General features: G+C 45.9%; 2 protein-coding genes across 2 annotated transcripts in view; one reads left to right on the forward strand and one right to left on the reverse strand.

Moving 5' to 3' along the window:
• The window catches only part of LOC310753712 (uncharacterized protein), a gene marked incomplete at its 3' end in the record, with an annotated part of 332047 nt that overhangs the window by 20589 nt on the left and 283510 nt on the right, over positions 1–27948 (forward strand). The window lies entirely within an intron of this gene.
• LOC310753861 (MAP7 domain-containing protein 3-like) lies at positions 19068–27463 on the reverse strand. The gene is made up of 4 exons (XM_083595231.1): positions 27370–27463; positions 23934–24014; positions 23066–23229; positions 19068–19182 (listed from the first exon to the last, which is right to left on the reverse strand). Exons 1-4 carry the CDS (start codon positions 27389–27391, stop codon positions 19075–19077), a joined length of 375 nt encoding a protein of 124 aa, XP_083451357.1. The 5' UTR covers positions 27392–27463; the 3' UTR covers positions 19068–19074.

Consider the following 27948-nt stretch of genomic DNA (forward strand, 5'->3'; position numbering starts at 1 on the left):
CCCGGTCTGAGGCATCAGTTTCCACTCTCATGGGTTTTTGTAAATCCACATGCAGGAGCTGTTCTTCCGAAGCGAATGCCTTTTTCAATTCCTCAAAAGCGTGCTCCGCCTCCGCCGTCCAAACGAATTTCTTCTTGCTGCTTAGACAGTCCGTGATGGGAGCCGTTAAGTGGGCAAAGTTCTTGATGAATTTACGGTAAAAGTTCCCAAACCCTGAGAACCTTTGCACATCTTTTTTCGTTTTCGGTGTCTTCCATTCCAGCACCGCCTGTACCTTGCCTGGATCCATGGCTAATCCCTTGTCTGATAAGCGGTACCCCAGGAATTCCACCTCCTTGGCGTGGAACTGACACTTCTCCAATTTCACCCACAACTGGTTTGCTTGCAGCTGGCTCAGCACTTCCCTGTCTGACATGGCGTACAGCTTGCCCACGGGGAGCTGGGCCCCAGGGACCAGGTTAATTTGGCAGTCAAAGTCTCTATGCGGTGGTAGTTTATCTGCTTCCCTTTCGCTGAAGACCTTGCTCAGGTCAGCGTATTGTTTGGGCACCTTCCCTTTGTCCGCTACTTCCATCCCTGCTAGGGAGGCTTTTGCCCCTTCTGGCACCTTTCCCTCTTTGCAGTGTTCCAGGCAATGTGCTGACCCAAAGGAGACCACTCTCTGATGCCAGCCCACTAGCGGGTCATGCAACGCTAGCCAGCTCATTCCCAAAATGACTGGCGCCCCTCCCAGGGTGGCTACATTGAACGCTATCCTTTCAGTGTGCCTTGCCACCCTCATAACCATTGGGACGGTCTGTAGGCTAACTTCTCCCCCCAACAGCTCCCTCCCATCGATCGTGGTGACCTGCAGGGGGTTGCTTAAAGGGAGTGTCTGTATCTGGTGTTCAGCTGCAAACTCCTTGCTCATAAAATTACAGGAGCTGCCTGAGTCCAACAGCGCCTTGGTCTTTAGTGGGTATCCGTTTGCCAGCTCTACCAGCACCTCTATTACTAGAGCTGGTCTTGGAGGTTCCGGAGTGGGCACTTTTACTGCTCCTTGGCCTGTCTGCAGTGCCCTGACAGTGGCAGACAGGCGTTGGCTTTTACTGGCTCCTGGACTTCCTCCTCCTTCCCCCCAACAGCTCCCGCCATCCCTTGCCATTCCTTTCTTTGCGGGCAGACTCTGGCAAAGTGACCTGGCTGCTGGCAGAGGTAACATTTCTTGGCGCCCTTTCCCTCCTTCTTCCTCCCTTCACTGGGATTTGAAACTGCGCGCGCGCGCGCTGTTCCAACTTCCATCGGCTCTCCGGGCGGGAAACTGGGTTCTGGAATCTCTGGAATGCGGAAATCCCTCCAACGCTCTCCTTTCCCCTCCCGCTTCTCCAAGGCTCTTGCCTCCTGGCGCGCTCCAATGGTCAGCGCTGATTTGGTCAGCTGGTCCATAGACTCCGCCCTGGGCGCCCGGGAAAGTTCGTCTTTCACCGCCGAAGAAAGCCCCTCTTCAAAGAGCATTTGAATGGGTTCCGCCGATAGGTCCCACCCCAATTTATGTATCAACATTGTAAACTCAGTCCAGTACTCACGAACCGATCGGCTCCCCTGTTTGCAAGCCATCAATTGTCTGCGCACCAGTCCCTGTTCAATCTCGCTGGAAAACATCAAATCCATGGCGCGAAAAAACTTCCTCGCATCCTTCAGCATGTCACTATTCCCTGCCATCAGGGGCCGGACCCAGTCTCTCGCCCCCCCTTCGAGATGGCCAATCACAAACGCCACTCGCGATGCCTCATCGGGAAAGTCGTTAAACTGCAGTTCGAGAGCATACTGCATCTCTGTCCTAAAGGCTTGGTAGTTCCTGGGGTCCCCCCCAAACTTCTGCACCATTCCTGGCATCTTTCTTGCTAGTGTAGCGCCTTTTGCCTTTTCTGCATCCTGCGCCCTCCTTTCTTCTAGCCTCGCCGTTTGCATTGCTAGCTGGAGTTCCAAAACTCTGTACCTTTCTTCCAGAGTTGGACCTTCTCTAGCTCCTGCTGCTCCTCCGGCTCCGGCTGGGTTGCTCATGATGCCTCTCTGCACAAGCTGCTTTCAGGGACTGTCCGATTGCTGTGATGGGATGGTGAGCTGCTTGTGCGTAAAATCCTGATCCCTCAGAGTTTGGCTAAGTTCCCAAACCTCTGTCTGTGACGGAGCTCCTTAAGCATGGCTCCATCAATCGCTCGTTGAATCGGACAGTGGGCGTTTACGGAACTTCTTCCAGCATAAAAGCTCCTTAACGGAAACGCGTCTTCTGGACTCTCGGCGTGACAGTTTCCGCCGAGGAGTGGGTGTCCCTACGGGAGGTCCTGAAACCTCTCCACTGTTCTCGCTTGAAGTATCTCTGAGCCCTCCCTCCGACTCACTTTCCCTTGTAACTCCACTTCTCCCCCTGCTGGTCCCCTCCTCCGCTGAGTGGTCTCTCTCACCCTCCATGAGCCCTTTCACCTCCTTCGTCTCAGATGACAGTTCCCTGACAATATGCATGCTTCTACTTCTCATAGGTCCAATATTGCTCTATTTGCAGTCCTTGTTTTGCTGATTTGATTTAATATCCTAATTTTCTGAGATTGTTAATTTGGGGTTTTCATCAGCTGTGTGCCATAATATCACAATTATAACAAATAAAGGCTTGACATATCTCGCTTTGCATGTCATGAGTCTATCTCATATATTAGTTTCATCTTTTAAGTTGAATTACTGAAATAAATGAACTTTTCCATGATATTCTAATTTTCTGAGTTTCACCTGTACAGATGAGGGAGAGGGGAATTTTTCAGGTTTCACCCCCACCACTCCAGAGAGAGAATCGGGAACGGTTGGTTCTCCCGAGCGGGAGGGGGCCTTTGGGGAGGGGGTGGATGTCAGGGAATTGGAGGCTGAGAAGGAGGTGAGGGGGGAGAAGAGAGGCACTTACAGAGAGCCTAAGTCTTTAATCAGCAGCTATTCTTCCTCGTCAGAGGAGGAAGAGAAAGAAACGTTCGGAGACAGTGAAACGGGGAGGGGTGACCTAGTTCCAGGTATCAGCCACTCACAGAGCAGAGGAAAGAGGAGGGCTGATCTGCGGAAATGGGTCTGCTGGGCGCGGCGAAAGAAAACGTCAGACGATCCATCTGACTCATCGTGATGGAGTGTGCGTTTTGAACTCTTGTAAGGACGTTGAAGCTAACCAATAAATCTTTGTACAGATATGGCTGGCTGCCCAGAGTTTTATCTCAGCTAGCTTGTCAGCAATTCCCTAACACTGAACGACCTAATTGAAATAGAAGAAATTAAAGTTGCTATAAAAGAATTGAAAAGTGGAAAGACACCGGGACCGGATGGATTTACAGCAAGATATTATAAAGAAATGAAACACACCCTACTTGTGCCAATGAAAGAAGTGATGAATAATATATTTAAAAAGGGAGAATTGCCAGAAACGTGGAAAGAAGCATATATCACACTTATTCCAAAACAAGACTCGGATTTAACACAAGTAAAGAATTATAGACCGATTTCCCTGTTAAACAATGACTATAAATTATTTGCAAGCATATTGGCAAATAGATTGAAAAAAATATTGAATGAAATTATCCATAAGGATCAAGCAGGTTTTCTACCTGGTAGACAGATGAAAGATAACATAAGGAATATAATTAATATAATTGAATATCTAACTGCCAGGAATGAAAAACAAGCAATGTTAATTTTTGTGGATGCGGAAAAGGCTTTTGATAATATATCCTGGGAATTTATGTTAAAAAAATTGAATTAATGGATACTGGTCAATTCTTTCTAAATGGAATAAAAGCGATATATTCGGAACAGAGAGCAAAATTGACTGTAAATAATATAGTAACAGAAAATATAGAAATTACTAAAGGCACAAGACAAGGGTGTCCTCTATCACCACTATTATTCATATCGGTACTGGAAGTCTTCTTAAGGTCAATAAGGAAGAATGAACTAATGAATGATTAGAGCGTGTCCAGACGAGGTGTGGGTCCCCCTAGGGGATATCATCAATTTGTCCCTTGGCACCGGGACATTCCCAGGGGAACTGAAGGAGGCAGTGGTGCGCCCGCTCTTAAAGAAAACATCATTAGATCCTTTAGATCTATCCAATTACCGCACGGTTTCAAATCTTCCATTCCTGGGTAAGGTGATTGAGAGAGCAGTTGCTGAACCGCTTGGTGTGTTTCTGGATGAAACATCGGCTCTGGATCCATTCCAATCCGGCTTCCGCGCTGGTCATGGGACCGAGATGGCTCTGGTCGCCCTAACAGATGATCTCCGCAGGCAGCTGGATCGAGGCGAGTCGAGGCTGCTGATTCTTCTAGATCTGTCAGCAGCCTTTGACATGGTTGATCACGAACTCCTGGACCACCGCCTTGCCGACGTGGGGATCCAGGGCACAGTCCTTCAATAGCTGCGCTCGTTTCTCTCTGGTCAGGGACAGAGGGTGGCGCTTGGGGGGGGGGGAATGGTCATCGCGCCACTCCTTGGTGTGTGGAGTGCCTCAGGGTGCAATACTCTCCCCGATGCTTTTAAACATCTTTATGCGCCCCCTTGCCCAGCTTGTCCGGAGTTTGCTGATGACACCCAACTCTATCTGTTGATGTATAGCCATCCTGACTCGGCCCCAGACAAACTGATCAGATGTTTGGAAGCTGTGGCTGGATGGTTATGTGGGAGCGGGTTGAAGTTAAATCCTTCGAAGACAGAGGTCCTTTGGCTGGGAAGGGACGATATGGGATTGGGGGGGGCAACTCCCATCTCTTGCGGGCGTGCAATTAGTGCCAGCACCGTCCATTAAGAGTGTAATCTTCAACACCTCCCTTTCCATGGAGGCGCAGATTGCAGCTACAACAAAGGCAGCATTTTTTCATCTCCGCCAAGCTAAGCAGTTGGCTCCTTATCTCTCTCGCCCTGACCTAGCCACTGTGATCCACGCGACAGTCGCCTCCAGACTGGATTATTGTAACTCGCTCTACGTGGGGCTGCCCTTGAGACTGACCCAGAAACTCCAGCGGGTGCAGAACGCCGCGGTGAGACTCCTTACGGGGTCCTCGCTGCAAGATCACATTCACCCAGTGCTATACCAGCTGCACTGGCTCCCGGTGGAGTACAGGATCAGGTTTAAGGTGCTAGTTTTAACCTTTAAAGCCCTATACGGCCTAGGACCCTCGTACCTACAGGACCGCCTCTCCTGGTATGTCCCACAGAGGAACTTACGGTCTTCAAACAAAAACATCTTTGAGGTCCCAGGCCACAGAGAGGTTAGGCTGGCCTCAACCAGAACCAGGGCTTTTTCGGCTGTGGCTCCAATCTGGTGGAACGCTCTGTCACAAGATACTAGGGCCCTGCGGGACTTGACATCTTTCCGCAGAGCCTGCAAGACGGAGCTGTTCTGCCAGGCCTTTGGTCGGGGTTCAGTCTGACTCCCTCTCCCCTTCATAAGAACTTGCATGAAAGTGGCCTCCCAATTTTTCTCACAGGCCCATATAAGTTCAGCACAAACAGTTGGGCCTGGTGAGCATTTAAGGTCCCCAACCCTAATCTGCGGGTTGCCATCTGATTGGATTTTATTCTGATCCTGATCTGATTTGAGGATGTATTTTAATTGATTGTCTAATTTTATGTTAATGTGTTATACATTTGATGTTAGCTGCTCTGAGCCCGGCTTCGGCTGGGGAGGGCGGGATATAAATAAAATTTATTATTTATTATTATTATTATTATTAAAGGGAATTTCAGTCGGTCGAAATGAGTACAAAGTGAAAGCATTTGCCGATGACTTGGTATTAACAATTGAAGAGCCAATTACAAGTGTCAAAGAAGTATTAGAGGAAATAGAACAGTTTGGGCAGGTGGCAGGTTTCAAACTGAACAAAAAGAATACTAAGATAATAGTTAAAAATATGAAACAGGACCTGGTGGAAGTATTGCAGCAACAAATAGGTATAGAAGTTGTTAAAAGAGTATTTGGGAATTTGGTTAACTCCTAAAAATATTGATCTATTTCAAAACAACTACACGCCGGTGTGGAATGGTATTAAGAGAGATCTAGAAATATGGGGAAGGATGAAGTTATCATTTTGGGGGAGGATTTCAGCTATTAAGATGAATGTGCTACCAAAGATGTTATTTTTGTTTCAGACAATTCCAATAATCAACGGGGCAGCAATATTTAAAGACTATATTTAAATTTAAGAAATGCATAAGAAGTGGTTAAAACTGTGGATTATCAGAGGTGCTGATGGAAGTCCAAAAAGATTGTATAAGTCATAAAGTTTTGTGGTACGTATTATAATTTATATGTTAAAATTAATAAAAATTATTATAAAAAAAACCAAAGTGTCGGTGCTGACCTTGAAAGACCTCAACGGCCCAGGAGACCTGAAGGAGCGTCTCCACCCTGGACGCCGGGATCCCTCTCCCGAGGGTCTTTTGGTGGTTCCCTCCCTGCAAGAAGCAAGGTTACAGGGAACCAGGCAGGGGGCCTTATTTGTGGTGGCGCTCGCCCTGTGGAACACCCTCTCATCAGATGTCAAGGAAATAAGCAACTATCCTACTTATAAAAGACACCTGAAAGCAGCCCTGTTTAGGGAAGTTTTGAATGTTTCATGCTGTCTTGTATTTTTAATATTCGATTGGGAGCCGCCCAGAGTGGCTGGGGAAACCCAGCCAGAAAGGCAGGGTATAAATAATAAATTATGATGATGATGATGATGATGGTGATGTTTGGGATGAAGCATTTTTGTTTACAGGTGGAGGTTAACGTGACCATATGTGGATCTAGTGTTCGTTCATGGAAGCCCCCACCTGAAGTATGAAATTGTGCAGCCCAGACACAACCTTGTCTGCTGTTTGTGAGATCTAGAACATCTCAGGACAGGAGATGTACACAAATCACTTTTAACAGTAAACAGTCGAGGGAACCCGACTCTCTACGAGAAAAGCCTCACACAACACAGCAGAGAAAAATTTGGCATACAGAGAGAAGTATGTTGCAAACCGTATGCATGGTAAGACTGCTCTCATGATAAGACTGCTCTCTAGCTGGGGATGCTAGCGGCGGAATCGGAGAATGCAAGGATAAATGTGGAGATAGTGATTTAAAGAAGTCGAATTATAGCAGAGGGAAGCTGCGGGTGGGTGGGCGGAGTACTATACAACAAGTATATTTGTTTTCAATGGTTTTGAACTGTGTTTTTTTCCTCTCTCTCAATTTCATTTCATTTTTTTTTCTGTTGATGTTATATTTTTGCTGTATTATTTAAATAAATAAATTTTGAAAAAAAGGAAATAAAAGAAAAAGAAAAAAGGGGAGGGGGACCACCACCAATTTTCAGACACCTGACTACCGTGTAGAAGACACCCCCATGTATAAGACGACCCCTCTTTTTTGAGCCCAAAATTAAGAAATAATTAATTGCAACATTCCATGCATAAGACGACCCCCAATTTTAAACTTAAAAAATGGGGGGGGGGAATATAGTCTTATACACGGAAAAACACAGTACTTAAGTCTTGGATCAAACTGAAGTGCTTGTGATTGACAGCATGCAAATCCTGATGGGTTAGTATGGAAGAGTAGGCGTGAAATTAGGGGTCATAATTTGGCTTTCTGAATTCCAGAACCGAGTGGTCTGCGAAGTGTTTACCATGACTCTTCTGTTCTAACAGACCTCGTCACATCCAGCAACCAATGGGTGGAGATATGCACAGTAAGCTAGGTTAACAAAATGAGTAAAAAAAAAAGAAAAAAGGGCATTTAAGGCAAAAATATCACAAAGAGGTTGTAAAGGTGGGAAAGCATACTGTGTTTTGCAAACATACACTCACCCTTGCTGGGAGAATTCAGACGTGCTGCGGAGAATGAAAGGCGCTTATTGATGACAGTTTCCCCTTGCTTGAGGTTTGCTGAGGAGGTAGAGTGCTTGCTGCCTGAAAAAAGGAATTATTACTTTAGCACAGGGTGGATTTGATTCAAGTTCTCAAACTTAATCCGTTCCGGAAATCCGTTCCAAAACCAAAGCGTTCCAAAACCAAGGCGCGCTTTCCCATAGAAAGGAATGCAAAACGGATTAATCCATTCCAGACTTTGAAAAACAACCCCTAAAACAGCCATTTGACATGAATTTTGCTATCTGGCCTGCACTCTTTCTAAAGACTTGAGAAATGAGATTATCACCCCTATTTTATTGTCCATTCCGGGTCGCCCAACCATTGCCACAGTCTCCTTCCTTTTGGCAAATCAAGAGGATCAGATGACAGTAAAGGCTGTCAGGTTTCGAGCTGGGGCCATCAGAATAAGGTCCACTATTTGACTGCTGACTGAGGACCCTAGAGTGTGTTTTATACCATCGACTTTTGATTTCTGTTCTTTGTCTGTTGCATTGCTGTTTTGTTGCTACAGCCGATGGCTGACGCAAATAAAGATTCATTCATTCATTCATTCATTCAAACTCTTAAGACACAGGGACAACTCCTAAAAGGATGTCTGCCTGGGACATGCAACTCTGGGGGTCTGTGATTCAGTTCATAGAAATAGCAGGGTAGCAGACTGGGTGGGTGAACAGTTAGGCAGGTAATGAGTTCCTATGGTGGAGGCAGCATCTAGCCTATATTACACCAGACACCAGAGAATATTCCAAGGGGCCATCCCTAGGGTTTCCATGCAGTGTATACAATAATCTTATGAGCAAGCAGGCCATATGAATTCTTTAGATCTCAAAAAGGAAGTAGCTGTTGGGATTTTTATTTCTCACCAGCTGCAAGGAGCAGCACAATGGTTGTTGACACCATGTGATGTCTGTGAGCGTGAGACAGGAAGTCTCTGCTTGTTCTCAAGTAACTGGAGAGTTACTTTTGCTTCTCAGTGAAGTGGGTGTCGAGTTGTACTTCTGTGCTTGCTGCTCAGGAGAGCAGACATGTCGGATGAGAGCTCTGTGTACAGTCTGTAAATAAAGTAGTGAGTAGACTACTGACTGTCTCTTTCTTCTGTGATGGGATACCAGAAGACGAGTGTGCTCCTCTCAGGATGGAGGGGTCGCTTATTACCGGTCTCTCTGGACTGAGGGCATTTTCCAGCCAGAGAGTGACCACTGGAGAGAAGCCTCGGTGTCTTGGGAAGGTGGCACCCTTCCCGGGGGCGTTTTTCCAACAGTAGCAAATCAGTTGTGTCAGGTGGTGGTGTGGTTGCTCGTGAGTAAACAGGCAAGACTCCGACCTGTCTTTTCCAGGCTTTATTCTTAGTGCAAACTATTTACAGTGAAGAGCATCGTAAGTTCATGTCTGGCTCAGGTGCTAGCAGAATCTGGGAGTGGTCGGTCCTTGTACCTCCCCCAGCATAACAGTTGCGTGACCCCCAACCTTCTCCTCCCCTCCCTGCCCCAAAACCTACTGCACAGAATGGGCGCTGGCAAAGGGGTACTTCCCTCCCCTCTGCTTTGCTCAGGCTCAGTGTTGAGGCTCTCCCTAGCATCCCCTGGTCCCACCACCTCCTCTCCACTGGAGGTGGGGCTTTCCTCCTCGCTAGAGGAGTAACTGCTTCGCAAGATTTTCGGAGGTTCCCTATAACACTTGCCCTTCCACCTCTCGCCTCTGAGCGGATGGCAGTTCCCTGACAAGTTGCATGCAAGCAATTGAATGGTTAAGAGGAAGGCAGCTCTGCGCGGGTTACGGAAGGCCTCTAAGCAACGCCGTTCTAGACAGGAAGCTAGCGTTGCCTAAATCCAGCTAGTGAAGGAGAATGCCAAAGCTGGTGGGGTTAGTTCAAATAAGAGCAAGCAGGCAAATAGATCCTAGACCCACCTTCATCTGGAATTGGCGACTCTGTGAAATAAAGTTTGTAAACGAAAATCACAATGGTGAAACAAGTATGAGAGAATTCACAAGGAAAACATTCAGGTTCTTAATCTGAAATAACTGGCACTCTTGGGACTTCCGGGTTAGCGCCTCCGGTAATGGCTGAATTCCTCTGATCGGGAGGAATTTGCTTCGTGGAAATTAGGGTCTGGCCGCCACGGCGAAGGCGGGGACCCACAAAAAATCACAGGCGGGAGAAGCCTGTGAACGTGGGATTTGGCTGGCACCTTTTGCACCTCCCCTACTCGCGGGGAAACCCGGTTTCGGGGATCCGGAGCGACGTGGGGTGAGTGGCGCGGTGCTTCGAATTGACTGCTTCTTTCACGGAGTGAAGCCGCATTGCTGTTGCCGGAGAGCGCTGACTTTTTCCTGTGGACAATTTGATCTTAAAACAACTACCCGTCAGTAGAACGGAAAATTGGATTTTTAAACGTCTTAATTTGGCATCGAAACGGGGAGGTTTCAAACAGGAAGTCCGCCTTCCCCTTTTGTAAATAGACTGAAGCAAAGAGGCTGCAAGCTAAAGTCTTGGAAAGCCTTCCGTAAAGGGTTAAACTTCCATCGGCTAAAATCATCAAACCCCCCTTGGAAGCAGGAGAAGAGGGGGGAAATTTTGGATCGTGTAAGCCTGCAGGAGAGAGTGAAGAAAGTCAAATTACCACCGCTCTGAACCTGGAAACGGGCTGCTAGTAAGACTGACGTTTTGGAAATGCTCATTGACTGTGAATAGATCGTTTGTTGACAGCTAGTTAAATAAGAGAAATACATTGTTTCCATTGTCTCCTTCAGCGTTTAAAAAGGAGTAAAAGTAACTGAAAATTGAAACTAACTTTATTGCTTGAACTGTGCTTAAAAGGATTGATACAAATAGAAATTGTTTTCCCCTAGAGGAAGCCTTTGAAATTGTTACATGAGCTGAGCTGGGGGGATTTCCAGCTGCAAGATAAAAAACTGTGAGAATCTGGGATTGACCTTGGAGCATTAAAAATGTTGACAGAAGAAGCCTTAGTGGTTGCATTATGTAAGATAAATGATTCACTGGAACAGCTCCATAAGAAGACGGATGTGATGACTATAAAAATTGATAACTTGGAACAAAAAGTGACTAATTTGGGACAAAAAGTGAATATTAATACAGAAACTATTCAGGAATCGATACAGGGATCTACTTTGACATGGCAAATTGTGGAGAAGGCAGGGGAGAAAGTTGTTGTTGTTGAACCTAAAGTAGCACAAGTGGAGAGGGAGAGAGCCCCAGCCTTACAGATGCAATTTGATGACTATAAGTTGGTGCTTTTTATGATTGAATTTAGAGAAAGTCAGACTTTGAGGATTGGAGCCCCGCTTGGACTGGAGAAGGAAAGTTGGATAGATCCCTTCATGCAGGGATTTACTGACCTTTGGGACCTGGACTTGGGTCAGGAGGAGACTGGAGTTGTGGGGACCGCCAGATTTGGAGGAACTTTGAAATACGTCCTGAAATATCTTTTGAATCTTAGTTTTAACTATGGAGATTTGGCTGACTTGTCGAGAAGGAATAAAAACATTGCTAGGTGGGAATTTCCCCGAGATCTACTCTTCAGCATCAAAGGAAGGAAAATAAGAACAAGATCAGGAGAAGACAAAGTAAAGTGCATGTATAAATATGAAGAAGACTTGCAGAAGGGACTTGGAAAAGAGTTAAGAGCCTCGGACAGAAGATCACCAGGTTGATGGACTATATGGAATTGACAGAAATGACTGGCAGAATCCGAGACCAGGGAGAAGAGACGGTGGAAGAATATTGGAAAAAGTTTAAAGTCTATATATGGAAATAATGTAAAATTAATGAGTGTTAGAAAAATGTTGGAATGGAATTATACGGCTTTAGTAGAAATGTTATAAGGAATTAAGCATTAAAAAGTATTATAGTATTAATGGAAAATAAGGTTAAAATATGTTAAGATAACCATATGACAGAAAATAGAGAAAGATGGAAAGGATTTGCTGAAATAATTAATAGAAATGGAATACAAAAAGGGAGGTGAGAGGAGGTCGATGAAACAAGGGAATGAAAGAGAGGGTATTGAGATGGTATGATGTGTGTTTTTTGAATTGTTTTTGCTCTCGTTTTGTTTAATGTGTTAATGTTGTGTTGTGTATTGTTTATATATTGTACTGTATTGTTTTTTCTTTCTTTTTCTTTTTTTCTTTTCTTTTCTCCTTTTTGTAAGGTTTAAAAGTAACAAATACTATTTTAAAAAAATGAAATAACTGGCACTCTTATCGAACAATCCGATTACGAAGTGTAACATTAATTAAATCCCCAATCTGCCTATTATTATTATTATTATTATTATTATTATTATTATTATTATTAATTACTTATACCCCACCCATCTAGCTGGGTTTCCCCAGCCACTCTGGGCGGCTTCCAACAGGAGATTAAAAGCACATTAAAACATCAGTCATTAAAAAACATAGGAAGTTGTCTTATCCTGGGTCAGAGCATTGGTTTGCCTAGCTCAGTACTGTCAACACTGGCCGGCAGCAGGTCCTCAGGGATTCAGGCAGGGAACGTTCCCAGCTCTACCTGAGAAGCTATGTATTGCACCTGGGCTCTTCCAAATGCAAAGCATGTGCTCTATCACCCCGAGGGTGTGTTTCAGCCAGGAAGTACATCAAATTTGTTACAGAAATGACGGGGGGGGGACATCTTTAAAGCTGATAAATATCACAAATATTATGCCTGAATGCATCCTTTCGATGTGACAGCTCAGGGAAGAGACCTCGCTTGATCAATCATACAAAACCAACCCCATTTCCTCCATTCCAATGCCATTTTTGCCCTTGGAAAAAGGACTCTTTTCCCCTGCCACCACCACCCAGGGGTGACAATTGCTGAGCAGTTAGTTTCCAAAAGCCCATCGCCAGGCTTGCCCCAGGCGATGGATGTGCAAAGGGAGCTCTCTTGCCCTTTGATGGTGGGCACTTGGGAGTTGCCTGGACATGTTTTGCCTATGCCAGGCATGTCCCAACTCAGCCCTCCCAATGTTTTGGGACTACAATGCCCATCATCCCTGACCCACAGGTCCTGTTAGCTAGGGGTGATGGGAATTGTAGTCCCAAAACAGCTGGAGGGCCAACTTGGGCCATGCCTGGCCTGCGCTAATCTTGTACCAAGGACTTGCCTGGACATGTTTGCCAAGGTTGAACTAATGTCACCCCTCCCCTTTGGTGACATGTCAGTGATGTAATGATGATGTATCAATGATGCTGCTCGAAGTGTATTCTGGAGAAAAGAGGGAAGTTTTAAAAGTCGACGTTGCCCCATGCTCGGGGTTCTTACTCCTGGGGGGGGGGACCTGAGGCGCAACAATAAAGAGCATGGTCTACTGACTGCTGTTTTGCTCCAAATTCCTGTGCTGGGACTTCCTTCTTTTACTGACTGCATGGACCCGCGGGGGGACTGGCACCCCGGCGAGGTGGACTGTCGAGGAGTCTCTCACCCTAGAATTTCCCTGATCAAAATGTAGATTAAGGAAGCTTATTCCCCCTTCAATATTAATGTTCAATGTGAATGCAAAAGACTCAGGTGTTATCAAGCACCAGGAAGCCTCGTCGAAACTCTTCGCCAACTCTTCGCTTCATCATTACACTCATATTACAAGCAGAATCTGCCAGGAGCGCCTTGCTCCAAACCGGACAGGTTTTAACAGCATGCAACTGAACCTGATTCACTATTTCTGAGGTAGAAATGTCTCCAGGAGGAGGCATCCCCAGCAAGGGAAATGGAAAGCTTGTCTATTTAAAAAGTTGCCCCCTCTGCCCAATCATCTTTAGTCATCTGAAGGCAGCCCTGTTTAGAGAAGCTTTGAATATTGGTTGAATCACTGTATTTTAATATTCTGCTGGAAGCCGCCCAGAGTGGCTGGGGAAACCCAGCCAGATACGTGGAGTATTAATATTAATAATAATTGTTGTTGTTGATGATGACGTTGCTGTCAGGAAAGGGGATTAGCCATGATAGCTAAGTGAATGTCCAGGCACAAACGGAAAGTTCCTCCAAGTAGCCGTTGTGGGGGTGACAAACAGCAATGGGGGCTATTTCCTCCACACACTAAACTGCGATTCCCGGAAGCAACTGGCTGGCCAATGCCCAAAACAAGATGACTAGATTTTTTGCATCTTATTGTATTTTAATATTTTGTTGGAAGACGCCCAGAGTGGCTGGGGAAACCCAGCCAGATGGACGGGGTTTAAATTGTTGTTGTTGTTTATTAGATGGGTCTGATCCAGCAAATCTGCTCTTCTATTCTTATGACTGAGAATCAGCCATATTTAGAATCAAAGAACCAGTATCACTAATCAAAATAAGTAGATCTGACTCTGTACTCATTCTCTCCTGCAGGCCAACTTCAAAAATCAAACGTCTAACACATGGGTAGGCAAACTAAGCCCCAGGGGCTGGATCCGGCCCAATCGCCTTCTCAATCCGGCCCACGGACGGTCAGCGTGTTTTTACATGAGTAGAAAGTGTGCTTTTATTTAAAATGCATCTGTCAGGGAACTGCCATCATCTCAGGGGTGAGAGGGGAAAAGCCGGATGGATTACAGAGAGCCCCCAAAGATCGTGGGAAGCAGCACCTCCTCAGCGGAGGAGAGTAACCACGCCTCCAGTGGAGAGGAGCTTCAGGGCTCAGAGGAGGCGGTGCCAGGACACCTTGCCTGAGCATAGCAGGGAGGAGAGAGGTCCTCCGTTACCCACGCCCTCCATGCGCAGTAGGTTTCTGCGCTGAGAGGGGAAGCACAGACTGGGCATCAAGAAACTACTCTGCTGGGGAAGGTTTAAGGACCGCCCACTCACAGATTCTGCCAGTGAATGAGCGAGCCACGGAATTGAAGTCAGGCTGAAGCGGAAGAAGCAATGAACAAAATCCGCCCCCTCCTTTCTGAAACATTGTCAGCAGATTCTTGCAATGGGAGGGGTGAAACATCCTCAAAGGGGGCGTGCCACCGCAGTATGCAGATTTGAAGGAGGTGTTACCAAGCTGGACCTAAGGGGAGCATACAATCTGATTAGAGTGAGAGAGGGGGACAAATGGAAGACGACCATGTTCACCCCCCTGGGGGCTTTTGAGTATCTCGTCATGCCATTTGTATCTTGTCATGCCTGGGGGCTCCACCTGCTTTCAAGCCTTTATGCACCACGTGTTGGGCCCCCTGCTGTACAAGAATTGCGTGGCCTTTTGGGATGACGTTTTAATCTTCTCTGGAAATGAAGCACAGCACGTAAAATACGTTAGGCAGGTGCTAGAGAGATTGAAAAAGCATCAGTTGTGGGTCAAGCTGGAGAAATGCCAATTCCATGCTCAAGAGGTGGAGTTCCTGGGGTACTGACTGTCGGACAAGGGGCTGGCCATGGACCTGGAGAAGGTGAAAGCAGTGCTGGAATGGAAGAGCCCCAAAACAAAGAAGGATGTGCAGAGGTTCCTAGGGCTCAGCAACTTCTACAGGAAGTTCATCAAGAACTTTGCGCACTTGACAGCACCCATAACGGATTGTCTCAGCGGCAAGAAGTTTGCGTGGACCAAGGAAGCACAGCAGTCCTTTGAAAGGTTAAAGAAGGCTCTCGCCTCTGAGGAGCAGCTCCTGCATGTGGATCTGGGGAAGCCACTGAGAGTGGAGACGGACACTTCAGACCGGACCATCGGAGCAGTACTGTTGCAACAAGGGTCAGGGGAGGACTGGAGACCTTGTGCGTTTTTCTCCAGGAAACTGAGCAAGTCAGAGCAAAATTACACTGTTTATGACAAATAATTGCTGGCCATTTACGCGGCCTTTCGGCAGTGGAGAAACTTTTTAATTGGGGCGCAGCACCAGATCCAGGTCTGAACGGACCACAAGAACCTGGAATACTGGCAGACAGCGTGTGTGCCTAACCAGAGACAGGTCAGATGGTCGCAGACGTTCTCACATTATCACTTCGAAATACAATACGTACCGGGGGGGGGGGGGGAATGTGAGGGCGGACGCACTTTCCAGGAAACCTGAGTACATGGAAGGGGAAGGACCTCCTGTGGCCAGGCACGTGTTCCCAGAGGACCGCTGGTCGTGTGGGGGAGCACTGGTAGGGGAGCAAGAACTGGCTGGGCTGACTAGAGACGATGAGTTTGCTCAGACTAAAATCAGGGAGCTTAGAGATGGAAAGGGGGAAAATGGGGGGTTTGAGGAAAAAGGAGGGCTCCTGTACTACAAAGGGGCACTGTATGTGCCGGGACAGACATCGAAGTCCAAGATACTTAGGCAGCTCCATGACAACCCAACAGCTGGGCATTTTGGGCAGGATAAGACCATGCTACTAGTCACCAGACAGTTCTGGTGGGCCAAGGTAAGGGAGGATGTACGAGAATATGTCCGGGGGTGCGACAGGTGCCAGAGGGCCAAAGGGGAAAGAACCGCACCAGCAGGGTTACTGGAACCCTTACCGACACCGGAGAGGTCCTGGGAGGTGGTGTCCATTGATTTTATGACAGATCTGCCCAAGTCAAGGGGGAAAACAGCGGTGATGGTGGTGGTCCGTCTACTGACCAAAATGTGTCATTTCATGGCCTGCTCTCATCCGGTGTCAGCAGAGGAGACAGCCAGGCTGTTTGTGGACCACATTTTTAGGCTGCATGGGACGCCATTGAGGGTTGTATCTGATCGAGGAAGACAATTTACCTCGCGGTTCTGGCGGAAACTCATGAGCTTGCTGCAGGTAGAGGTGAGCTTCTCGACGGCAGGGCACCCAGAAACCAACGGCTAGGCCGAAAGAGCGAACGGAATATTGCAGCAGTACCTACGCTGTTATGTCAGTGAGAGGCAGAACGATTGGGTAGAGAAATTGGCGCTAGCTGAGTTTGCGTACAACAACGCTGAACACGTGTCCACGGGAATGAGCCCCTTCATGGCCAATTATGGGTGTCACCCCAGGGCCTACCCAGAGCATGGAGAGGAGGAATGGAGTGTGCCAGTGGCGGAGCAATTTGCAGAAGAGATGGAGGCTTTGCACCAACAACTCCGGCTAAATTTGGAAAGGGCTAAAGAAGTCTACAAAAGGCAGGCAGACAGGCATCACAGGCCAGGAGAGATCATATGGGTGGGGGACAGGATGCGGTTGTTGTCCCAGGGTTTGCCCCAAAGGGAGGTTGCAAAAAGTTGCAGCCTAGACGGCTGGGGCCCTTTGAGGTAATACAGCAGGTTAACCCAGTGACCTTCGGACTGAAATTGCCGGATAGCATGAGGATACATCCAGTGTTCCATAGGTCCCTGCTTTTGCATTATAGGGAGGGGGTGGGGCTTCCCAGGGAGGGAGAAAGGGGTGACTACCCATCCATGGGCAGAGGAGAGGGAACACTGTAATGAAGCAACGGAAATACTCGATTCTAGGTGGAGAGGGCACCAGGTAGAGTACTTGGTGGCCTGGGAGGGAGAACCTAGATCCGAAAACACGTGGGTTCCCGCAGAATCCATGACAGAGGGTTATCTGGTGGAATAATTCCATGGTTTGTTCCCGCATAAGCCTAAACCCATAGCCAGGTTCTTGGAGGAGGAGTTCGGACCCACGGACGATGAAGGGGACTTCGTAGGTTTCCCTGCCTCAGAAGAGGAGGAAGGCTGCCGGGAGGAGTCTGAGGGAGAAGAATCAGACTGGGAGGTCCAACCAGCGAGAAGGGAACAGAGAGGATGGGAAGCAGCTTTTGAATCCACGGAGGAGGATGACAGTTCTTTCTGGGGTTTTCCTACATCGCCGGCTGACGCTCTAGAGGAGGAGACATTTAAAGACCTCACCAACGGGGAGGGGGGTCTTGAGGAGGGGGTGGATGTCAGGGAACTGCCATTGGCTCAGGGGCGAGAGGGGAAAAGCCAGATGGATTACAGAGAGCCCCCAAAGATCGTGGGAAGCAGCACCTCCTCAGCGGAGGAGAGTAACCACGCCTCTAGTGGAGAGGAGCTTTAGGGCTCGGAGGAGGCAAGGTGGTGCCAGGACACCTTGCCTGGGCAAAGCAGGGAGGAGAGAGGTCCTCCGTTGCCCACGCCCTCCCTGCGCAGTAGGCTTCCGCGCCTAGAGGGGAGGCGCAGATTGGGCGTCAAGAAACTACTCTGCTGGGGAAGGTTTAAGGACCGCCCACTCACAGATTCTGCCAGTGAATGAGCGAGCCACGGAATAGTGGCGCTCTGCATGGTGAAGGGTTTTTGGCACCAATAACGAGGCTTTACAGCCGACCAGGGAGGCATTTGCCTGACTGCTCTCGAGTAACCCCCTGATAGCCTTACAGCATCTCTGGGTTATTTGAGGGGCATAGGAATTCATTCTTTTTTTTCTTTTTATACAAAATATAGTCCGGTCCCACAAGGTCTGAGGGACAGTGGACCGGCTCCCTGCAAAAAAAGTTTGCTGACCCCTGGTCTAACAAGTATCTGTGAGATAATCGACATAGGAAAGCTATCCTGTTTTCTGTAGAAAGAGCCAGTTTAAACAGGCCACATTTACTGAACCCTTCACCTTTACTTTTAAATCAAACCACACTTCATTACTATGCTCAGTTTTTCATATATCCAAAGCTACCTTACAGGGAGCCAGACTAGTGGTCTATCTGGCCCAGCACTGACTACTCTAGCTGGCAGCATTTTAAAGACCGTCTCAAAGCAAATCCAAAGCAACTACTCTCTTTCGAACTTAAAAATGGAAAGCGTCATGCTGGTGGTCCACAAAAGAGGTTGAAAGATCTCAAGGCAAAATTTTAAAAATGTAGTATAAACACCGACAACTGGGAAACACTGGCCTGAGAGCACTCCAGTTGGAGAACAGCCTTGACCAAAGGCATCCTGGGCTTTGAAGACACTCGAACTCAGGACGCGAGGGAGAAACGGGCGATCACACCGGGATCAACTCCCACCCAGAAACCAATTTCTGCCACTGTGGAAGGACGTGTGGATCCAGAATCGGACTCTGCAGTCACTTACGGAATCATTGCTAAAACAGTGTTGATGGAAGATCTTCCTCGGCTACGAGGGATTGCCGAAGAAGAGGAGAAGAAGAAGAAGAGGAAAAGGAGGAGGAGGAGGAGGGGGAAAGAAGAAGAAGAAGATAAGAAGAGGAAGAAAAGGAGGAGGAGGAGGAGGAGATGACGACTCTGGCTGGCAGCATCTCTCCAGGGTGATAGAAAGGGTGGCAGACACCTACCTGGCTTGCCAGGTCACAGAGCCACCCCATGACCATCTCTTCTGTTGGGTTTCCAGCCGCTGGCTCCGCTCCAGGGTCCAATGCAGCACTCCCTCATAGTGCTCCTGTTGAATCTATGGAGTTAGGCAGCGGTAACTGTGAGAGCGTTACTCTCTGGAAAATTTTTATTATTAATGCAAATAATATATATACATACAATAATATATATATATATATACACACATATACACATATATACACATATATATACACACACACACATTTATTAATAATAATACTAATACTACTACTAATAATAATAATATTTATACCCCGCCCATCTCGCCGGGTTTCCCCAGCCACTCTGGGCGGCTCCCAATCAATTATTAAAAACACAAGACAGTGTTAAACATTAAAAACTTCCCTAAACTGGGCGAGAATCCCTCCCCAGAGGAGTTTTAACAGGGTGGATAAAAATCAAGGTTTTTTTTAAAAAAAAAAATCGGATTTTTTTTATTTAAATCAGATTATTTTTATTTAAATTGGATTTTTAAAATAAAATGCTTTTGGAGGAAAAACCTTTCTAAAGATAGTTTTCTATTTAAGTTACATTATGGTCCAAAGGCTATTCATCAGGAAATAAGGATTTGTTGAAAGTTTTTCATGTGTGCTAAAACTCAGTCTAAGGGTTTTTTTGGGTTTTTTAATTGTTTAACCATATCGGTTAATCCAGCAATCCATCCATCCATCCACCTTTTCTTAGGGAGGCAGACGAAAGTTGTTGAGTTTTTTTGGGGGGGCAGGTCAAAGTTGTTGAAGTATTTTTAGGCGAGCAGGCAGAAATCCATCTATCCATCCACCTTTTTTTAGGGGGCAGGTCAAGGTTGTTGACTTTTTTAGGGGGGCAGACCAAAGTTGTTGAGGTTCTTTTAAGGGGGCAGGTCATAGGTTGTTGAGCTTTTAGGGGAGCAGGCCAAAATCCATCCATCCATCCATCAGTCCATCCATGCACCTTTTTTTAGGGAGGCAGACCAAAATTGTTGAATTTGGGGGGGGGGGCAGGTCAATTTTTTTTGAGCTTTTTCGGGGAGAAGGCCAAAATACATCCGTCCATCCATCCATGCACTTTTTTTTAGGGAGGCAAACAAAAGTTGTTGAGTTTTTAAGGGGGGCAGGTCAAAGTTGTTGAAGTATTTTTAGGGGAGCAGGTCAAAGTTGTTGAAGTATTTTTAGGGGAGCAGTATTTTTAGGGCAGGTCAGAGTTGTTGAGCTTTTTTAAAGGGGGCAGTTCAAAGCTTTTTAAAATAGTATGTGGTTAATTAAAAAAAATAATCACATTCCCATTTACAAAAAGAACGGAGAGCAGGCTTGCTAGATGAGACCAATGGCTGATCTAGTCATCTTGTTTTGAGCACTGGGCAGCCAGTTGCTTCTGGGAATCCCAGTTTAGTGCATGGAGGAAATAGTCACAATATATATATAATGAGGGATGTGGGTGGCGCTGCGGGTTAAACCACAGAGCCTGGAACTTGCCGATCAGAAGGTTGGCGGTTCAAATCCCTGTGACGGGGTGAGCTCCCATTGTTTGGTCCCACCTCCTGCCCACCTAGCAGTTCGAAAGCACGTCAAAGTGCAAGTAGATAAATAGGCACCGCTCCGGCAGGAAGGTAAACGGTGTTTCCGTGTGCTGCTCTGGTTCACCAGAAGCGACTTAGTCATGCTGGCCACATGACCCGGAAGCTGTACGCCGGCTCCCTCGGCCAATAAAGCGAGATGAGCACCGCAACCCCAGAGTCGGTCATGACTGGACCTAATGGTCAGGGGTCCCCTTTACCTTTAGATAGATAGATAGATAGATAGATAGATAGATAGATAGATGATAGATAGATAGATAGATAGATAGATAGATAGATAGATAGATAGTAAGTACCTATTAGATTAAATGCCAGACAATCTTGCGTTTTCCCCCTCCCCAGGTCTGCTCACTTCAGCACTTTGGCAATCAAGCAGAACCCGCTGCTGGCCGAAGCCTACTCAAATCTGGGGAACGTGTACAAGGAACGGGGCCAAGTGCAGGAGGCAATTGAGCACTATCGGCACGCCCTGCGCCTCAAGCCGGGCTTCATTGACGGATACATCAACCTCGCCGCTGCTTTAGTTGCCGCAGGCGACATGGAAGGAGCGGTGCAGGCCTATGTCTCTGCCATGCAGTACAACCCTGTAAGTTGAATTCCGCCGGGAGAAGGCAGAGTTCTCTCCGAAACCTAAGTTGTGGCTTTGAACCGGTGCGATTCCGAAAGCAATTCCGTTTTCAGATTCGAAAGCTTTGCAGCTGGCTCTTCGTATTCCGAAATGTCCAAGTCTCCTCGGAAGTGGGACGCAGGTGGCACTGTGGTGCAAACGCCGGTCCTTTACCTTTTTTATATATACTGAACTGAAAAAGATACTCAAATGCCCATTTAAAAAAAAAACCCTGGAGGCCTTCCTAATTAGAAATCATGCCAACAGAAATTAAGAAAAAGGTTAGAGAGCACTCTTCATGCATGCAATGACAGCAGCCAGAATTTGAGTGGTGACGAATTGAAAAAGTGAGAATATTCCCACAAAACCCAATGGGCGGGCCCAAATGTTAGAACAGGGGTTGGCAACGTGCGGCCCATGGGCCAGATGCGGCCCACGAAGACCGTTTTACTGGCCCACGAGCCGTCCCCGAACTGAGCTGCCCACTCAGTGAGTCCCCCAGCACAGCGGGGGACTCGCCGCGTGGTGCCGGAAATCGTGTCTGCGCACAAGCGGATATCAAAAATCATGTCCGCGCATGTCCAGACGCCAGAAATCGCTTCTGCGCAGGCACGATTTCCAGCATCTGGGCATGCGCAGGCACGATTTCCGGCATCGCACTGAACCAGTCCGGCCCACGGACGATCTTTGTGGGAGTGATCCGGCCCATGGCTGGTAAACCTTGCCGACCCCTATGGTAGAATATATACAACTGGCAAAAAAGACAGAGAGACTTCGAAGATACTTGACTCAGAAGGTTAATAAAGAATGGATAGTATTTAAAGAATATTTGAATAATGATTGGGATAACAAAAATCATCATCATTATTCTGTTGGAAGCTGCCAAGAGCGGCTGGGGAAACCCAGCCAGATGGGAGGGATAGAAATAATAAATTTTTATTTTTATTATAATTATTATTATTCTGTTGGAAGCTATCAAGCGTGGCTGGGGGAAACCCAGCCAGATGGGCGAGGTAGAAATAAATTATTATTATTATTATCCTCCTCCTCCTATTTTTTTCCTTTTCCTTTCTTCCCTTTCTTAGCAAACTTTGTACAGTGGTACCTCGGGTTACATACGCTTCAGGTTACAGACTCCACTAACCCAGAAATATTACCTTGGGTTAAGAACTTTGCTTCAGGGTGAGAACAGAAATCGTGCTCCTGTGGCGCGGCAGCAGCAGGAGGCCCCATTAGCTAAAGTGGTGCTTCAGGTTAAGAACAGTTCAGGTTAAGAACAGACCTCCAGAACGAATTAAGTACTTAACCCAAGGTACCACTGTATATGGAGTTTGTACATGGAGTTTGTATACAGGTTACATTGTGTACTCTTATGTACATAATGGCTGAATGTTTAATAAAGATTTTAAAAAATTAAAACAACTTTAAAAGAGGATTAAGACAGATACAACTAGTGCCAACTTGGCCCTCCAGCTGTTTGGGGACTACAACTCCCATCATCCCTAGCTAACAGGACCAGCAGTCAGGGATGATGGCAATTGTAGTCCCCAAACAGCTGGAGGGAAAAGTTGGGCCATGCCTGCTCTTAACTATTTAAATCAGTGGTGGCCGAACTCGAACCTCCAGCTGTTTTGGGACTACAACTCCCATCGTCCCTAGCTAACAGGACCAGTGGTCAGGGATGATGGGAATTGTAGTTCCCAAACAGCTGGAGGGTCGAGTTGGGCCATGCCTGCTCTAATGCAACAACATTCAGCTCTACAATACCTTCTCCTCCTCCAGCTTCTGTTTCCGCTTTTCCTCTACTGCTACTCTCCTTTGTTGCTCCTTCAACTTCTGTTCCTTCAGTCGTCTCTGTCTCTCCTCCATTTGCTTCTCATACTGGAGTTTGGCCTTTTTCTCCTTTTCCAATATCTGTGTTTCTTTGGCCGCTGCAAATTTCAACCAGGGTGGATAAAAATCAATGATTTATAAAAAAAAAACAAAATTTAAAAAATCATATTTTTTAAATTTAAATTGGTTTTTTTTAATTTAAATCGGATTTTTAAAATAAAATGCTTTTGGAGGAAAAATCATTCTAAATCTTTTCTATGTAAGAGACATTCTAGTCCAAAGGCTATTCATCAGGAAATAAGGATTTGTTTTAAGTTTTTCATGTGTCTAAAACTCAGTTGTTTTTTTAAAAAACTGTTTAACCACATCAGTTAACAAACAGGGAGGCATATGTTATAATGCTACTGTTTTGATTAAATAAATTGTTTTAATTGTTATGAAGGAAATGATTATTTTTCTCCTTCCAATCAAGTGCAGCAGAAAAGCTGTCCAAATAGAAGCAGTTAACTTACTAAACCTCACCATCATTTCATCAATGTATTTCTAATAGTAGAACCAAATCAGTTATTTTTATATAACTGTCAAAACCACTCTGAAAACTTATTCTTCCAAAAAGAAAACCTTCCTCTGCTTGTCCAGATTAAGAGGATGCCAGCAAGATTAAAAAAGAAGAAGATTTAAATCAAGTCTTACAGACTAGCGATTTAAATCAGGTCTGACTGACAAGTGGTTTACCGGTAAATCGTGATTTAAATTGATTTGAATGGTAATCAAATGTCTGTATTTTTAAATATATCCCTACCGTGCTGCTTCTCGCGCTCCTCTCTCCGCTCCCTGGCCAGCCTTTGCCTCTCTTCTGTTCTCAAAGTGGACCCATCAATCACTGGAAAGGATGGCAAAGTTGAACTGGTTACAGGGCTGAGGTTTCTGGAGGAACAAGTGACCAATGGGCGCAATTTTCTTTTCCCAGGAGTGCAACTCCAGCCTGACGTGCAGGGATACTGGTTAACATGGGAATACATGCGCCAGGGTTTTTTAAAATTTAAATCGGATTTTTAAAATAAAGTGCTTTTGGAGGAAAAATCTTTCTTTCTTTTTTCGTGTAGAAGACAACCCCCAATTTTAAACTTTTTTTAAAAATGGGGGGGAGGATATAGTCTTATACATTATATGTATGTAGTTTTTAAATAAACTCCATTTGTTGAAAAAGACTTGGTCTACATGGTCTCTTATTCTTCCTGATAGCTTGGCTAATTCTGCGCACTCCATTAACTTTTGTTGCCACTTCCATTTTGATGGTCCTTTTTCTCCCTTCCAGTCTGATGCTATTAAGATTCTCGAGGCCACTGTTGCATATAGAAATAATTCCCTTGCATTTTGAGGGATATCAGGTTCACAAAACAAAAACGGCATCCTCATCGGCCCAAGCAGACCAATTCTTACCAAGCTTTGGAAAAATGTCACAATGAGAAACTTTCGAGAAGAGAATAATAATAGAATAATAAATTATTGTTTATACCCCGCCCATCTGGCTGGGTTTCCGCAGCCACTCTGGGTGGATCGCAACCGAATATGAAAAAAACAAGACAGCATTCAACATCAAAAACGTCCCAAAACAGGGCTGCCTTCAGATGTCTTCTTAAAGTCCGATAGTTGTTTATTTCTTTGACATCTGATGGGAGAGGGAGCCACCACTGAGAAGGCCCTCTGCCTGCTTCCCTGTAACCTCGCTTCTCGCAGGGAGGGAACTGCCAGAAGGACCTCGGGAGAGGGACCCACGCATCCGGGCTGAACGATGGGGGTGGAGAAAACTTGTACAGTGGTACCTCGGGTTAAGTACTTAATTTGTTCCAGAGGTCTGTACTTAACCTGAAACTGTTCTTAACCCGAAGCACCACTTTAGCTAATTGGGCCTCCTGCTGCTGCCACGCCGCCAGAGCACGATTTCTGTTCTCATCCTGAAGCAAAGTTCTTAACCTGAAGCACTTTTTCTGGGTTAGCAGAGTCTGTAACCTGAAGCATATGTAACCTGAAGTGTATGTAACCCAAGGTACCACTGTAGAGCCTTATTTGTGTATGCCACCACAGCAGCAAGAATCCCGATAGCCCCAAACTGAAAAAGTAACAATAACCCCACCAAATCAGGCTTGCTAGCAAAAACGATGGAATACAGGTGAAACTCGGGAAAATTACAGGTAGAATATCGTGGAAAAGTTCATTTATTTCAGTAATTCAACTTAAAAGGTGAAACTAATATATGAGATAGACTCATGACGTGCAAAGCAAGATATGTCAAGCCTTTATTTGTTATAATTGTGATGATTACGGCGTACAGCTGATGAAAACCCCAAATTAACAATCTCAGAAAATTAGAATATTGTGAAAAGGTGCAGTAGCTATTCAATCCATAACACCTGCAATGGGTTCAGTAGGAAGCACAATCATGGGGAAGGCTGCTGACCTGACAGTTGTGCAGAAAGCCATCATTGAGACCCTCCGTAAGGAGGGAAAGCCTCAAAAGGTAATTGCAGAAGAAGTTGGATTTTCCCAAAGTGCTGTATCGAAGCACATTAATGGAAAGTTATGCGGAAGGGAAAAGTATGGAAGAAAAAGGTGCACAAGCAGCAAGGATGACCACAGCCTGGAGAGGATTGTCAGAAAAAGACCATTCAAACGTGCTGGGGACTTTCACAAGGTGTCGACTGAGGCTGGAGTTAGCACATCAAGACCTACCACACACAGACAGATCCTGGAGATGGGCTTCAAATGTTGTATTCCTCTTGTCAAGCCGCTCCTGAACAAGAAACAACGTCAGAAGCATCTCATTTGGAAACCAAGGACCCAGAGTCTGGAGGAAGAATGGGGAGGCACACAATGCCAGATGCTTGAAGTCCAGTGTGAAGTTTCCACAGTCTGTGTTGATTTGGGGAGCCATGTCATCAGCTGGTGTTGGTCCACTGTGCTTCATTAAGTCCAGGGCCAATACAGCCGTCTACCAGGAGATTTTGGAGCACTTCATTCTTCCTTCCGCAGATGAGCTTCATGGGGATGCTGACTTCCAGCAGGACTTGGCACCTGCCCACACTGCCAAAAGTACCAAAACCTGGTTCAATGCCCATGGGATTACTGTGCTTGATTGGCCAGCAAACTCGCCTGACCTGAACCCCATAGAGAATCTATGGGGCATTGCCAAGAGGAAGATGAGAAACATGAGACCAAGCAATGCAGAAGAGCTGAAGGCTGCTGTTGAAGCATCCTGGTCTTCCATAACACCTCAGCAGTGCCACAGGCTGATAGCATCCATGCCACGCTGCATTGAGGCAGTAATTGATGCAAAAGGGGCCCAAACCAAGTACTGAGTACATATGCATGCGTCTACTTCTCAGAGGTCCAATATTGCTCTAATTGCAGTGCTTGTTTTGCTGATTTGATTTAATATTCTAATTGTTATTTTGTGGTTTTCATCAGGTGTACGCCATGATCATTACAATTATAACAAATAAAGGCTTGACATATCTCGCTTTGCATGTCATGAGTCTATCTCATATAATAGTTTCACCTTTTAAGTTGAATTACTGAAAGAAATGAACTTTTCCATGATATTCTAATTTTTTGAGTTTCACCTGTATTTCCATCTTGCAAAACTAACAGGGAGAAGAGGATAAAGAATGGACAAATTTCAAAGAAAATCTTAAAAATGATCCGGGCAACGCAAGTCCCCTGGCAGATACAGATTAAATCTTGAAAATAGAGGGAAGACATATTCAAATCTGATTAGAGAAACACAAGAAAAAGTAGAATAACTAACATGAGCGGGCATGGCCAAACTTGGGCCTCCAGCTGTTTTGGGAATACAACTCCAATCATTCCTGTCCACTGGTCCTGCTACCTAGGGATGATGGGAGTTGTAGTCCCAAAACAGCTGGAGGGCCAAGTTGGGCATGCCTGATGTAAATTGATGTATAATAAAGATTATTTTAAGAGAAAAGTATATGCTCTGGTGTGTGGTCATTTCCTGCTTTGCAAAACAAAAGCAGCATCTTCATTGGCCCAAGTAGACCAGTTCTTACCGAGCTTTTGAAAGATGTCAAAATGGGACTCTTTTGAGAAGGAGAATATGCAACTTAAAAAGTAGCAGCACAGATTTGTGAACTGAAAAGCGGAAGGACTGTGAAGAGCCACAACCGAGGAAGTCACAGGAATGGATTTTTTTTATTTTATTGAAGCAAGGATTTTACCTGGCCTGGTTGAAGATTTCATACCAACTGGAGAATGGACTAGAACAGGACTAGCACGACTTTGGCTTCTTCTTTCCTCTGCCAACACCTGGGCTGCTGCAGTTATTACAACGAAAATCCACAATGTATTTCCGGCAGCAGGCTTCATGCAAGACTTGCTGGTACATCTGATCATTTTTTTTATCTCTTCATGTATCACGCCAAAAAAACCAGAATTATTTTTATGAGGAAGTTTCACAACAGACGTTCCAAAAGACAATAAAAAGAGTCTTTCTATATGCGACCGCCAGGATCGTGATTGCAAAACCCTGGAAAAGCAACATATTGCTGACAAAAGAAGAATGGCTCTTAAAACTCAGTGAGTATCTAGAACTAGCTCAACTTACAGAATCAATAAGAAGTCACTCAAATGTGAGAATAAGGAGAGAATGGGATGCTTTTATAAACTACATGGAAAAAGGTGGTTCCAAGGACTTTGCTTGGCTTAGCATAGACTAAAATCCCACAGGCTACCTATAGATTTGCTAACAGAGAACAGACAAACAGAAATATGATTTATTAGGAACCATTTGTGGGGGG

Source organism: Podarcis filfolensis (assembly GCF_964270895.1).
Source record: "Podarcis filfolensis genome assembly, chromosome: W".
Classification (NCBI taxonomy): Eukaryota; Metazoa; Chordata; class Lepidosauria; order Squamata; family Lacertidae; genus Podarcis; species Podarcis filfolensis.